This window comes from Carcharhinus amblyrhynchos, chromosome 21, assembly GCF_965287045.1.
Source record: "Carcharhinus amblyrhynchos chromosome 21, sCarAmb.v2.hapA, whole genome shotgun sequence".
In the NCBI taxonomy this organism is placed as follows: domain Eukaryota; kingdom Metazoa; phylum Chordata; class Chondrichthyes; order Carcharhiniformes; family Carcharhinidae; genus Carcharhinus; species Carcharhinus amblyrhynchos.
Genome location: NC_137344.1, coordinates 44,894,262 through 44,907,512, shown reverse-complemented (window position 1 = coordinate 44,907,512; position 13,251 = coordinate 44,894,262). Strand labels below are relative to the sequence as shown.

The following is a 13,251-nucleotide window of genomic DNA, read 5'->3' as shown; positions in this document are numbered from 1 at the left end:
TTTTAAACTGAGAAACGTATGTTGAGGGGCAAAATTGTAGTTCAGGACATTATTAAAGATGAAAAAAATCAAAAGAGAAGTCAAAGTAAATCAGGATATAATGGCAAGTAATGTGAAAGTTAAAGTTTATTAAGTTAGCAGTGGGAATGCCTACACTTTGGGCAGATGGTGATGTGGTGGTAATACCACTTAGTTCGTAAACGAGAGGCTTGGACTAATGCTCTGGGGATATGGTTCAAGTTAGCTGGTGGAGTTTAAATTCTGGAATTGAAAGCTAGTCTCAATAATAGTGACTGTGAAGTCATTGATTGTCATAAAAACCATCTGATTCCCAAGGAAATCTGCCGCCCTTACCTGGTCTGGCTACATGTGACACCAGACCCACAACAATGTGGATGATTCTTCACTGCCTTTGCAATAACCTAGTAAGTCGCTCAGTTCAAGAGCAATTACGGATGGACAACAAATTCTGGCCTTGCCAGCAATGCCCATATCCCATGAATGAATAAAAAAAACTAATTGACGTGGTCAATGGTCCCAGTGCTAAATTTGTGGGGTACATTTTTAGGCATTCTTAGAGGATGCAGAAAGTGAGCATCAGGCCCCTTGATTGTGCAAATTAGGGGACTGATATCTATTCAAGGCTCCTTTTCAAAATGTGTCACTAAGGAATGGGATAGGACCAGGCCTTTGTTCAGGATTCAGCTGCCTGTGTGGATGAAGCAGGGTGAAGTAAGGAGAAGAAACTGAGAGAGTTAACAAATTCCATGGTTTTGAGTAGTGTGGGTGTCAATAAGCTGGTGAAGAAAACAATTTTAATACCTGTCTCTCAGGTATGTACAGCATTAGCATCTTCAATGCAATTAATTTTATCTGAAAAATTCTGGATAAATGTGAAAATTTCAGATTTGTTTTATTTGTTAGTCACAAGTAGACTTGCATTAACACTGCAATGAAGTTACTGTGAAAATCCCCAAGTTGCCATACTCTAATGCCTGTTCAGGTACACTGAGGGAGAATCTAGCATGGCCAGTGTGTCTCACCAACACGTCTTTCTGACTGTGGGAGGAAACCAAAGCACTTGGAGGAAACCCATGCAGACATGGGGAGAGTGTGCAGACTCCACACAGACAGTTTCCCAGGCCGGGAATTGAACTTGGGTTGCTGGCGCTGTAACCACCGTGCCGCCCAGTGCCAGTTTGTTAGCTCCATGGTGTTTCTTGTACTGACCAACATTCCAGTAGCACTAATCCCTGTTGTTTTAACGAAAGATCACTAAGTTTTGTTATTTTCTGTTGTAACAATTATTGCATTTGTAGTACTTTATTCGTTATATTGCTCCATTTTAACAGTGCTAATCACTGTGTTTGCAGTGTTCATTGCTATATTTTCACCAGATCTGATTGTCAAGTTGTGAACAGTTGGGAGGGTATGGGCCTGGGAGTCCTCAACATTGACTCTGGACACCATGAAGTCTCATCTCATCAGTTCAAACATGGGTGAGAGAACATCATGTAGGACAATCCAATCCAGCCAACTATCGCTCCCTTAGTCTACTCTGAATCAACAACAAAATGATGGAATATGTTCCCACAGCACTACCTATTCACTCAACAATAACTGATAAGCATTGAGTTCCACCAGGGCACCCGACTTCAAAAATGGCCCAAAGAGCTGAACACTAAGATAACATGAGTTTAACTGTTCTACAAGGCAGCATTTGACAGAATGTAGCATTAAAGAAGATCGAGGTTAGAGTCATACTTATCACAGTGAAGGATGGGCATGGTGTTGGAAGTTAATCACCTCAGTCCCAAGATATCATTGCAGGAGTTCCTCAGGATGGCGTCCTAGGCTCAATCATCTTCAATTGTTTCAACAATTCTTTTCATTAAAAGATGAGAGGTGGGGATGTTTGCTGATAATTACACAATGTCCAGTACCATTTGTGACTCCTCAGATGTATATGCAGCAAGGCCTGAATAGACAAGACCTGAACAGAGAAGTGGCAAGTAAAATTCGTATTGTGTGCCAGGCAATGACCATCTCCAACAAGAGAGAAACTAACATGTCTCTTTATCACTCAGCAGCAGTACCATTGCTGATTTTAAAAAAAAGATTCTTTCCTTTTTGTGTGTCAGAGGCAAGGCCAGTATTTGTTGCCCATCCCTAATTGCCCTTGAGAAAGTGGTGCTAAACCATCTTCTTGAACTACTGTAGCCCATTTGGATTGAGGAGAGAATTAGTGATAGGGTAAGGAGGTATTGTGAGGAGAACAGATAGACATGAAACAAGGATGGTATGTTGCCTCCTGATGTCAGGGCCAAGGATGTCACTGAGAGACTGCAGGACATTCTGAAGGGAGAAGGTGAACTGTCAGAGGTCATGGTCCAAGTTGGTGTCAACAACATCAGTAAATAGAGTGATGAGATTCTGCAAGTAGAATACAAACTAGGAAATACATTAAAAAGCACAATCTCAAAGCTCAGGATTACTTCCAATGCTGTATATTAGTGAGATCAGGAACAGAACAGACTGGATGAGTGTGTGACTGGAGAGATGGTGTAGCGGGGAGCACTGACGGTTCCTGAGGTATTGGCACTGATTCTGGGATAATGGGCTCCGTGTAAGATGGAAGGGTTGATAGAAGAAGACACAAGTAACTTCCCAGAAATGCTAGGAAAGCAAGGGTCTAGTGAAAAAGAGGGGTTGAAGGAAATTATTTTTTGTTAAAAAAAAAGGTGTTAGAGAAAGTAATGGGACTGAAAGTTGATAAATTCAGAGGGCTTGATAATCTGCATCCTAGAATACTAAAGGAGGTGAAGGAGGTGGCTATGGAAATAATAAATGCTTGGTTGTCATCTTCCAAAGTTCACTAAATTCTGGAACAGTCCCAGCAGATTCGAGAGTGGCAAATGTAACCCAGTCATTTAAAAAAGGAGGGAGGGAGGAAACGGAATTATACACTGGTTTGGCTAACATCAGTAGTAGGGAAAATGCTAGTCTATTATAAGGGATGCAATAAAATGTCACTTAGAAAATATCAACAAGATTAGACAAAGTCAACATGGACCTATGAAAGGGAAATCACAATAAACCTATTGAAGTTTTTTGAGGACGTAACTATAATAGATAAGGGAGAACCAGCGAATGTGGCATATTTGGATTTTCAGAAAGCCTTTGATAAAGTCCCATATAAGAGGTTAGTATACAAAATTAAAGTGTTTGGGATTGCAGCAAATATATCGGCATGGATTGAGAATTGGTTAGTAGAAAGGAAACAGAAAGTAGGAATAAATGGGTTCTTTTTTTGGAGTGGAAGGCAATGACTAGTCAGGTACCACAGGGATCAGTACTTGGGCCCCAACTATTCGCAATCTTTATCAATGATTTGGATGAGGGAATCAAATGTAACACTTCTAATTTTGCTGATGACGCAAAAGTGGGTGGAATTGTGAGTAGTGAAGAGGAAGCAAAGAAGCTTCAAGGCAATTTAGACACATTGGGCAGGCTTTAGCAGGCCTGTTGGTGAGAGGCCAAAACTGGATTTGTGCCAGAGAGGTTTTGGAATGCGATTCTCCTGGGCTGTCCCCAATGATGTGATCAGGTTCATGACCAGGAAGGGCACAAACCTGATTTACATCATTTTGAATGCAATACAATATACTTAGTGTGGTTAATGTCACATCTCAGCCCCGTTGAATCTTCCCACCCACCAGGCGTGACATTGTGTGGGCCCAAATTATACTGGTTTTTAAAAATGGCAACCAGGCACCATGGTCTCTGAGAGGGAGGAAGGAGGTGAGGACCACTGTCTCCACCTAGTACTAGGGAATCCAAGGAGGCAGAATCTGCTGGCTAGCTCCAGAGGGTGGGAGGGAATTTGTGGGTGTTTGGGTGGGGAGAGGGGATTGGAGTGGGGGGGGGCGGTGTAGAGGAAGGCAGCCTGGGGTTACAGGGTTGGGGTCATGGCTGGTGTGGGCAATCTTGAAGTTTGCTACTATGTTTTTCTGCTGCCTGTGTCATGGGGTTACAGGGCTGCAGGTCACAGGGTGTAGGGGATGGGGTGTGATGAGCAGTCGCTGCCTTATACATTCACTCCCTACACCACAGAAGCACTATAGCAGTAGTGTGCACTGTCTACGCAATGCATTGCAACAATAGCTGGGGGAGACTGTGGCATTGTGGTATTGTCACTGGACTAACAACTGGGGACCTGGGTTCCAATCCAACCATGGCAGATGGTGGCAATGAACTCAATAAAAAGAAAATCTGGAATTAAAAATGTCTATGATAACCATGACATTGTTGATTGTCATAAACACCCATCTGGTCCATCTGTAGTTATTTGGATGCCCAATCATATTGTTAGCTGTTCTCAATAAAATAGCAATTATTGATCTGGCCTACATGTGACAACAGACCTGACGCTTTAATTCCTTTGAAATAGCCAAGCTAGTCAATCAATTCAAGCGCAGTTAGAGATGGGCAAGTGACGCCCAGAATGAATAATAAAAAACTTGAAGGCTCCTTTGAAAGCATCTTCCAAACCAGTGAACTCTAATACTTTGAAGAACAAGGGCAGCAGACACAAAGGAAGACCACCACTGCGACTTCCCCCTCACTAAACAATGATTTTTAGGTATATCACTGGTTTGGAGGTTGGGACACTTACAGCTGAGGGGGACAGGTGGAGGAAGAATGGTTGGAGTCAAGCTGGTCCTGCTCTGAACTTGTAACTGTTGCTGGGTCAAATAACCAGAATGCCCCATCCTTTACTGTGGGAGTACCTATACATTGAGATACAAGTAGAAAGCTCACCACCATCTTCTCACCACTAACGCCAGCTTTGTCAGTGATTTCCATATAAAGTCATAGAGTAATAGAGAATATAGCACAGAAACAGGCCCTTCAGCCCAATCGGTCCATGCCAACCATGGTGCCCTCCCAATTGCCTTCATTTGGCCCATATCCCTCTGATCCTTTCCCATCCATGTGCTTATCCAAATGCTCTTTAAATGTTGCTGTTGAACGTGCCTTAACCACTTTTTCTGGCAGCTCATTCCATTTATGCATCACCTTTTGCGTTACGAAGATGCCCCATAGGTTCTTTTTAAATCTTTCCCTTTACACCTTAAACCATGCCCTCTAGTTTTCACTTCCCCTACCCTGGAAAGAAGACTATGTGTGTTCATCTTATCTATGCCCTTTATGATTTTATACACCTTAATAAAGTCACCCTTCATTCTCCTATGTTCCAAGGAATAAAGCCCTAGCATGGCCAATTGTTCCCTATAACTCAGGCCCACTAGTCCTGGCAACATCCTCGTAAATCTTCTTTGCACTCTTTCCAGTTTATCAATGATATCAATGATAGCTCCTAATGTAATATCATCTGCAAACTTACTAACCCATGCCTTGTATACTCACATCCAAATCATTTATATAAATAATGAATAACAAGGGTCCCAACACTGACCCCTGAGTAGCCACAGGCCTCCAATCTGAGAAACAACTTTCAACCATTACCTTCTGTTTCCTACCATCCAGCCAATTTTGAATCCAATTAGCTAGCTCTCCCTGGGTCCCATGTGACCTAACCTTCCAGACTAACCTGTCATACGGGACCTTGTCAAAAGCCTTGCTAAAGTCCAGATAAATAACACCTACTGTCTTATCTTCATTCATCCTCTTGGTTACCCCTTCAAAAAACTCTAAAAGATTCATCAGACATGACCTCCCACGCACAAAGCTATGCTGACTATCCCTAATCAGACCGTAACTATCCAAATGTTGGTAGATTCTGTCCCACAGAATTCCCTCCAGTAACTTACCCACCATTGACGTCAGGCTCACTGGCCTGTAATCCCCTGGCTTGTCTTTGCTACCTTTCTTAAATAATGGAACAACATTAGCCACCTTCAGTCTTCCGGAACTTCACCAGTGGAAAGACATGAAGCAAAGGCCCCTGCAATTTCTTCCCTAGCCTCCCACAAGATCCAAGGGTGCACTTGATCACGCCCAGGGGGTTTATCTTCCTTAATGTTCTTTAGGCTGCAGGTACCTTCTCCCTAATAAAATGCATGTGGCCCAAGACATCAAGACTTGTTTCCTGTATATCTTTAGCACCCATAGTATTCGTTGCTGTGAACTCGGAGGAGAAACATTCATTAAAAATCTCACCAATCTCCTGTGGCTCCATACACAGGTGGCCATGCTGATCTGTAAAGGTCTTGTTTTTTTCACCAGCCACCCTTATACTCTTAATATAGCTGTAGAATGTCTTGGGATTTTCTTTAACCTTACATGCCACTTCCACCTCATACCCTCTTTTTGCCCACCTGATTTCACTTTTAAGTGTATTCTTACAACTTTTTATAGTCATCAAGAGATTTACTTATCCCAGATGTATGCTTCCTTCTTTTTCCTGACCAGAGCCTCAATGTCCCTTGTCAGCCAGGGATCCCTAAACGTGCCAGCCTTTCCCCTCACCTTAACAGGAACGTACTGCCACTGGATTCTTGATATCACACTTTTAAAAGCCTCGTATTTTCTAGTTGTTCCTTTCAAACAGACTCACCCAACTGACCTCTGCTAGGTCCTGTTCCAGTTTAGGACCTTAACCTGTGGATCTGTCCTATCTTATTCCACAACTATTTTAAAACTAATAGTTCAGGAATGAATTAAAAAGTGGACTGATCACTATTAACTGGGGTCTAAACATGTGCAGATTAGGTAGATTCACCATGCTAAACTGCCCCTTAGTGTCCAAAGATCTGTAGGTTCGGGGGTTTAGCCATAATAAATGCATTAAGTTATGGGATGTGGCAGGGGATAAGATGCTCTTACGGAGTGTCGATGCAGACTCGATGGACTGAATGGCCTCCTTCTGCACTGTAGGGATTCTATGATACACTGATTAATGCTTCTTTAGTTCTGACTGTGTTTATATGATACAGCAAAATATATATTTTTTTAAAGTATCGATGATTAATTTTTGCGGTATTGATTGCTGTTGTTTTGCAGAGAGATGGGTGCCCTAGCTTTATTGATTCTTCCATTACTGGTGGCTGGGATCGCTGGCATTGCTTACATTTACAAAAGAATAATGCAACTGATGTCCAAATCAGCTGTGCGGAATAAAGTGATTGTGATAACTGACGCTATATCAGGACTTGGGAAAGGTGAGCAATCAATTGTTCTTTGTTTCTTTTGGGAATAATATCTGTTCATATTTTAATTCTTACATAAGTCTACCATATATAAAAACTTGAAATTATATACAGTAGTGGCTTTAGCAGAGTAAAACATCTCAAGTTGTTTCACAGCTGTGTTATTAGACAATTTGACATTGAATCACATCAGGATGATAGACTAGGAGCACTGAAATAATTGCTATCTTATTGAGAACAGCTAACAATATAGATTGGGAATGCAAATAACTACATTAATGAATGGCTTTATTAACAAGGCAACTGAGACAGCTTTCTATTTATTTCTGGGCTTCCGTTTATGGTCTGCCTGTATCAGTTTAGCTCAGTTGGTAATGTTCAACTATGATGGTTGAGCAATTAGCTTTCTATTAGAATTGAAGCAGGAATGTGACCTAACATCAACCCTTTATTCCCAAGTACATCTCTGACACTTTCTGCCCTTCTCCACAGTCCAGTGTCTTTTCCCGCAGCTAATGCTCAACAGTGGATTCCTTCTACTTACCCAACATCTACCAACATCTGGCCTTCAAAATAAATATTGCACATTACTTACTTATAATCACTCAACAACCACCCTACAGCACAAACATGTGCGGGTTTTAGCAGGAGGAAAAGGCTTGACTCCAGTATTTCAATATGAAGAGGCCTGCCAACACTTACTCTTTAGTGATGAAATACTGGACAATAGCTGAAGCCTGCAGAACTATACATAGGAAGATAGGATTAAAGCAACTTGCCTGGATGGTTGCAGCTCCAACAACACTCAAGAAGCTTGACACCAACCAGGACAAAGCAGCCCGTTTGATGAGCCCCACCTCTCCGCCACTGACGCGCAGTAGCAACAGTGTGTACTAGCTACAAGATGTACTGCAGCAATTCACCAAACCCGTATCCACTTCCATTTAGAGGGACAAGGACAGCAGATAAATGGGAACATCACCACCTGCATGTTCCCCTCCAAGCCACTCACTATCCTGAATTGGAAATACATCGCCGTTCCTTCGCAGTCGCTGGGTCAAAATCCTGGAATTCCCTCCCTAACAGCATTGTGGGCCAACCCACAGCACATGGACTGCAGCAATTCAAGAATGCGGCTCACCACCACCTTTTCAAGGGCAACTAGGGATGGGCAATAAATGGTGGCCAGCCAGCGAGACCCATGTCCCACGAATGAATAAAAAAAATGAATAGGTCATGTAATCCATTGACCCTGTTCCCACTATTCAATGACACAATTGCTAGTCTGTGACCTAACTCCACATGCCCATCTTTTTTCGCATATAACAAACGCTTAATTAAATCTAATAATTTCAGATTATTACATCAATAGTTGTTTGTGGAAGAAAGTTCTGAACTTCTTCCTTTCGTGCAGGGAAATTTTTTCTAACTTCACATCTGAAAGGTCTGGTTTTAATTTTTAGTCCTTAGCCTTAGACTCTGCAACCAGTGGAAACAGTTTCTTTCCAGCTCTCCTGTTGCTCTTAATATCCTGGAAACTTTAATCAGATCACCCCTTAACTTTCTAAATTCCAGGGAATGCAATCCTTGTTTAATTTAACATTTGGAGTCCTCTTTCTCATTCTCTTCGCAACTTTATGTTTCCACCTCTGTCATCAGCAAATTGAATTTATGTCCATCTATTCCATCATCTAATTCATTACTAAATATGGTAAACAGTTGAGATCCCAGCACCGAGTTTTGTAGTACACCACGAATAACACCCTGCCAATTAGACTGCCTGCCCATTATCTCAACTTCCTGTCTCCTGCCACAGCCAATTTTCCAATTGGGTCAATAATTTGCCTTCAATTTCATGAATTTTAACTTTAGCTAACAGCTCCTCATGAAAAACTTTATCAAATGCTTTCTCGAAATCCGTATAAATAATGGCTGTGGACATTCCTCTGTCCACTTCCTTACTCACATCCTCAGAAAATTCAATCAGTTAGGCATGATCTACCCTTTACAAATTCATGTTGGCTATCTCTGACCTGCTGAAAAATCATCAAGATGCCCCATACTTAATCATCCTATACTTAATTATAGATTTCAGTAATTTCCTGACAAATGTTTAGCTAGCTGGTCTATAATTCATTGGTTTCCCTTCCTTAAATTGTGGAATGGCAAGTGCCTTCCTTTTACAAATCCAAACGAAATGTTCCTTAATTGAGAACACTTTGGAAGATTATAGTTAGGACACCTACAATATTCTGTCCTACTTCCTTTAAAATCCTGAGATAGAAACTATCTGATCCTGTAGATTGGTCATTCAATATTACTATTATCTTGTTCATTAATAGTAATTCAAAGTGCTAACGTTAACTTTGGCATGTGGCTATGCCTTAATCATAATGACTGTCCCTGGAATTTCCAACATGTTGGCCTCTTTCTCCACTGTAATTATTTTACAATTGTAATTGTTCAGCATGTCCATTTATTTTATTTTGTTGACAATATTGTCATTATCAATTTTCAAAAGGCTCATATTGCTGCTGACCACTCTTTGTTTCTAAGTATAATTGTAAATTTGTTTTAATAATTTTGATATCTCTCCCAAATTTCTTTTTATACTCTATTTGTGTTGCTCTTACAATGTGCCTTGTCAGTATTTGCCATTCTTCGCATCTTTCCTGTTCACCGGCATATGTGGTATTTTTTGAATTTTAGAAACATAAGCCAGAATTTTATGTTCCTCTGTGCCTCCTGAGGATCTGAGGTGGGGGTGAGTGTGAAATTGCTCAGACGGGGTTTCCCACAGGTTCCCACTTGCCCTGACCCCATAGTGATTTTACACTAGAGCGGGCAAGACCTTAGACAGGAAGCATGTTCTTGCCCCAATTATGGTCTATAGTTGGCCCATTAATGGCCACATAAGGGCCGTTTTACACTCAGCCTCAATTTTTAAGTAGACAGGTGGATTATAGCACCTTGGAGGAAACCCATAAATAAGGAAAGTTGGATCTTGGGTGGAAAAGGGTGGCAATCTCCCTTCTGACAGGGGCGTACCCGTCTTAGAATCCAATGACCTCTGAATTTCCCTCTCTCATCCTTTTCTATCTCTTGAGACCCCAATTGCCTCCAGCCCCCCCATGTATCACCATCCACCTCCCCCCTCTCCCAGGCCTTCCGTACAAACTCCCTGCCCTGGGACCCACTTTTGGGACTTAGTTGAGGCTGGTTGGTGCAGTTCCTCTTCCAGCCACTGCATCACTGTTGCTAGAAGATCTGAAGCGCTGTTGGTCAATCTTATTGACCTGCAGCACTCTATGGTGGGACTTATTCTCGGGTGAGGGTGGAAGTCCCTGATGCTAATCAACACTCGTTAGAGCATAAAATATATCTGTCCTATCTTCAGGGATCTTTGGAAATGGACTCTACCATCCTTCTATTTCTCTACACTTTTTAGAATTGTACTATTTATTGCATATTCCCTTATTTTGTTTGTCCACTCCAAATACCTTACACTTCTTCTGATTGAATTCCATTTGCCACCTTACCAGTTCATTGATAGCTTCCATCAGATAACAGCTTTTTTCATCACTGTCAACCACATGGTCAATTATAATTTCATCTGAAAATTTCATGCCATTGAAAATCAGCACTGACCCCACAAAATTCCACTGGAACTGGCCTTCCGGCTATATCGACCATAAACTATCACTGAGTCTATTCTGGATTCAAACTTGCCATTTTCCTTTGGATTGCAAGAGCTTTCAATTTGCTGAACGATGTGCCATGTGGGACCCTGTATGAGTTTTCTTTTAGTTTTATGTTATCTCCTACCTCTTTAATTGTTCATAGCATTTTTTGGCAAAGAAGAACATTTTTCATTCATATAGCACGCCTTACGTTCTCAGTACTTTCCAAAGCACTTTATACCTAGTGAGGTATTTGTGAAATGTTGTCACAGCCAGTTCGCACACAACAAGATCCCATAAACAACAATGTGATGATGACCAGATAATTTGTGTTTTCTCTTTTGAGATATTGATTGAAGGATAACTATCTGCCAGTACACCATAGACAATTTTCCCACTCTTCTTTGAAATGGCTACCATGCTACACTTCCCAGCTTGAATTTGCGCATGCACTTTATTCAATTTGCTCATGGATGTCAGCAGGAGCCAGCATCTTCTGCTGGTGGTAGAGAAGAAGTGCAAAAGGGTGAACGTGTTCAAGTTACAAGTTCTGCTTCACTTGCAACATTTATCAAATCTAAAGATTTTATCAGTCTTAACTTGCCCTTCAAATTGTTATGGTTGCAGTTTCATCTCTTTGCAGTTTCCTCCAGAGTTTGAGCACAATATCTGCACATTACAAGATTGGAGCAGGGCTAGTAAACTGCCCATTTGGGTGTATGAAATAGATCCTAGGGCAATATTTGACATAAGAATGAATTAACTGGTCATCAGATCACTTGCTGTTGATTGGATTCTTGCTGTGTGTAAATTGGCCGTTGTGTTTGCCTATAAAACAAAAGTGACTTGATTAACAAGACCTGTTGAATCATATTTCCACTGAAGTTACAGTTCATCATAGAATTCCTACAGTGCGGAAGGAGGCCATTCTGCCCGTTGAGCCTACACTGACTCTCTGGCAGCATGTCTACAGGCCCTTTCCCCATAACCTCACATATTTATATGGCTAATCCATTTAACCTACGCAAGTTGAGGCACTAAGGAGCAATTTAGCATGGCCAATCCACCTAACCTGCATATTTTTGGACTATGGGCGGAAACTGGAGCACCTGGAGGAAACCCAAGCAGACATGGGGAGAATGTGTGAACTCCAAACAGGCAGTCACTTGAGTCTAGAAATGAACTTAGGTCCCTGGAGCCATGAGAAACAGTGCGAACCACTATTAGAGGATGGGTATTTTTACATATAATTCTGTAAGTTTTTCCTCAAAATAAGAAAGTTCAGAAGTATTTATTTATGTTCGTAAGGTATTAAGCATAGTGATAACTATTCTTGATAATAATTTTACATACAATTAAGTGTACATTGATGGCAATACCTTGTGAGTTCACTGGAGATGCTGATATGGACTTCTTGGACTGAATAACCTCCTCCTGTGCCATCATGGCTCTATTTCACATGCTACAGTGCATAAGCTTCTGGCAAGGGGTTTAATTCTGAGACCTCTTTTAAATTGTTTCTTTTTCATCCCACCTACAAGAATCCACATTTATCTGTTTATTAACTGTACTTCCTTATCAATAATGGTGCTTTAACAAGAATCACCCCCACCTTTGTTCTAGCTGTCCCTTGGCCTTGGACAGATTAAAAACAAAGGCTCTCCTAAATATGACATTATAATGTATCTTGTATGGAAGTGACCTTGTCTTGGGAGGGCAGCTGAGATGTTTCAGGACAAAGGAAGTTCGTAACCAAATTTTGATCAGCTAGATATCTCTGCCCATTGATACCTTCTGAATGTCTATTAATAATACTGTCTCAGTCAGGGATTTGGATATGGGATGCAATTTACAACCAACAGTTCCTCTGTCAAACAGTGCATTTTTCATGAAACAACAGTCTACTTACAGGGTCTATTTAAAAAGAGTCTTTATAAACAGAACTTGTTGTACAATCAATCACAGTCACTACAGTATTGTACTTACAGGAGTAATTGACGGGGGAATTACTAATCACCTCCATTCTGGCTGGGATTAGTGGTGTCACTATACTTGTTATGGTCAGGAGCGAGGCAGACTATCCTTCTTCATTCTCTCACCATCTGTTTGTAAGCAGAATGTTTTGAATGCTTTCCCCTAAATCCTCAATTTTCTAAGTAACATGCAAGAAAATTCTCTTTATGATTAACTTAGAAGATTAGTTTATTTCACATTCAAAACCAGAGGTGTTTGTTCACAACCCCAAACACACACACATGTACAGTAAGATAAAAAAGAGGGAGTTTTTACAACTATTGGTAACAGTAAAAGAACTACAGAAACAAATAATAGTTCTTGTGATTTCCAGTGTTCATAAATTCAAAGTCCAGGGTGTGATTCCTTTGTATCAGAGTTCAGTT

General features: G+C 41.1%; 1 protein-coding gene across 2 annotated transcripts in view; it reads left to right on the top strand.

Moving 5' to 3' along the window:
- Positions 1–13,251, top strand: part of dhrs7cb (dehydrogenase/reductase (SDR family) member 7Cb) — a 36,977-nt gene that overhangs the window by 5,401 nt on the left and 18,325 nt on the right. For both annotated transcript variants that reach the window (XM_080209082.1, XM_080209083.1), the window contains exon 2: positions 7,027–7,184. In XM_080209082.1, coding sequence (XP_080065208.1) covers positions 7,031–7,184 — 154 coding nt within the window. In that variant the 5' untranslated portion in view covers positions 7,027–7,030. The remainder of the gene's footprint in view (positions 1–7,026; positions 7,185–13,251) is intronic.